The 1104-nt window shown below is 61.4% G+C and overlaps 1 protein-coding gene across 1 annotated transcript; it reads left to right on the forward strand.

The window, feature by feature from the left end:
• Positions 1–783: 783 nt before the first annotated feature.
• Positions 784–1065, forward strand: EMIHUDRAFT_260098 (hypothetical protein; the record flags this gene model as incomplete). Its single annotated transcript, XM_005792850.1, has 1 exon — positions 784–1065. A coding segment is annotated over one exon (282 nt), but the record flags the coding sequence as incomplete, so codon positions are not given.
• Positions 1066–1104: the final 39 nt, after the last annotated feature.

A 1104-nucleotide genomic window follows, 5' to 3' on the forward strand; every position in this document is an offset into this window, starting at 1 on the left:
GGTGAAGCCTCTGGGGGGGTTGGGACCCCCCCCCTAGCATGTGGTGAAGCCTCTGGGGGGGTCGGACCCCCCCCCTAGCATGTGGTGGGCACCCCCCAGCAGTTTGTGGGCTAGGAATAGCCGCCAGAGAGCCGATTTTGCCCCCAAAGTTGTGAAATCGTGGCTGAAACTCCAATATCTTGGATAATCTGACCAGTCTCAAGGCTCATGTAGCTCCAAAGGATGATTTTCCTCTCGAAAATACTGCGAAATGAGGCGTAAAATCAAGGGCCCGGAGGGTCTGACCACGAGTCTCTGGGGGGGTCCTCGGCCATGACCCCCCCCCCCAGCATGTGGTGAAGGTGCTGGGGGGGTCGGGACCCCCCCCCTAGCATGTGGTGAAGCCTCTGGGGGGGTCGGACCCCCCCCCTAGCATGTGGTGTGAGTAGAAGCGCGCCCCCCTCCCTGGAAGCGATGGTTCGGAACCCGCGCAACAACTGCTTTTTATGGTACCTCGCGTTCTTTAGCAAGCGGGTTCCCAGGCGGTTCTTTTTTTTCACCCCCCGACTGTGCCTCTTTGGTACTGAGAGAGATTTTAGAAAACCAACAAGAAATCTTCTCTCGTGGTAATTATTTTCCCCGGTGTACCTGTGTTAGTGCCAGTGCGCGCCCGTCCCGTGCCTACTCTTGTGCGAGGGTGCGTCAAAGTCTTTTCAGCGCGCATGCGCATGTGAAGTCAATCGTAGATTCTTTTCACCATGCAAATTTTTTTTCACCGCCTTTGCTTCGCGCCGCGCCACGCCCATGTCGGTCGCCGCCGACACCAGCGCCTCGCCGCTCACCGCAGAGTGCGCGCTCGCAAAGTCCGCCAAAGGCGCCGCGTGCGTGCAGCTCGTGGGTCAGGTGCTCGACAACCCCTCGCTGTACGTGTTTGGCGAGCTGCTCGACATGCCAAACGTGCAGGCGCTCGCCGACGGCCCTCCCGCGCACGCCGCCGCGTACGAGCTCCTCAAGATCTTCGCGTACGGCACGTGGAAGGACTACACGGCGCGCGCGGCGCAGCTCGGCCAGCTCTCCGCCGCGCAGGTGTGCCGCGCGGCAAGGGCGGGCGGCGACCTAAGCCCT

Source organism: Emiliania huxleyi, assembly GCF_000372725.1.
Source record: "Emiliania huxleyi CCMP1516 unplaced genomic scaffold EMIHUscaffold_10404, whole genome shotgun sequence".
NCBI classification, from domain to species: domain Eukaryota; phylum Haptophyta; order Isochrysidales; family Noelaerhabdaceae; genus Emiliania; species Emiliania huxleyi.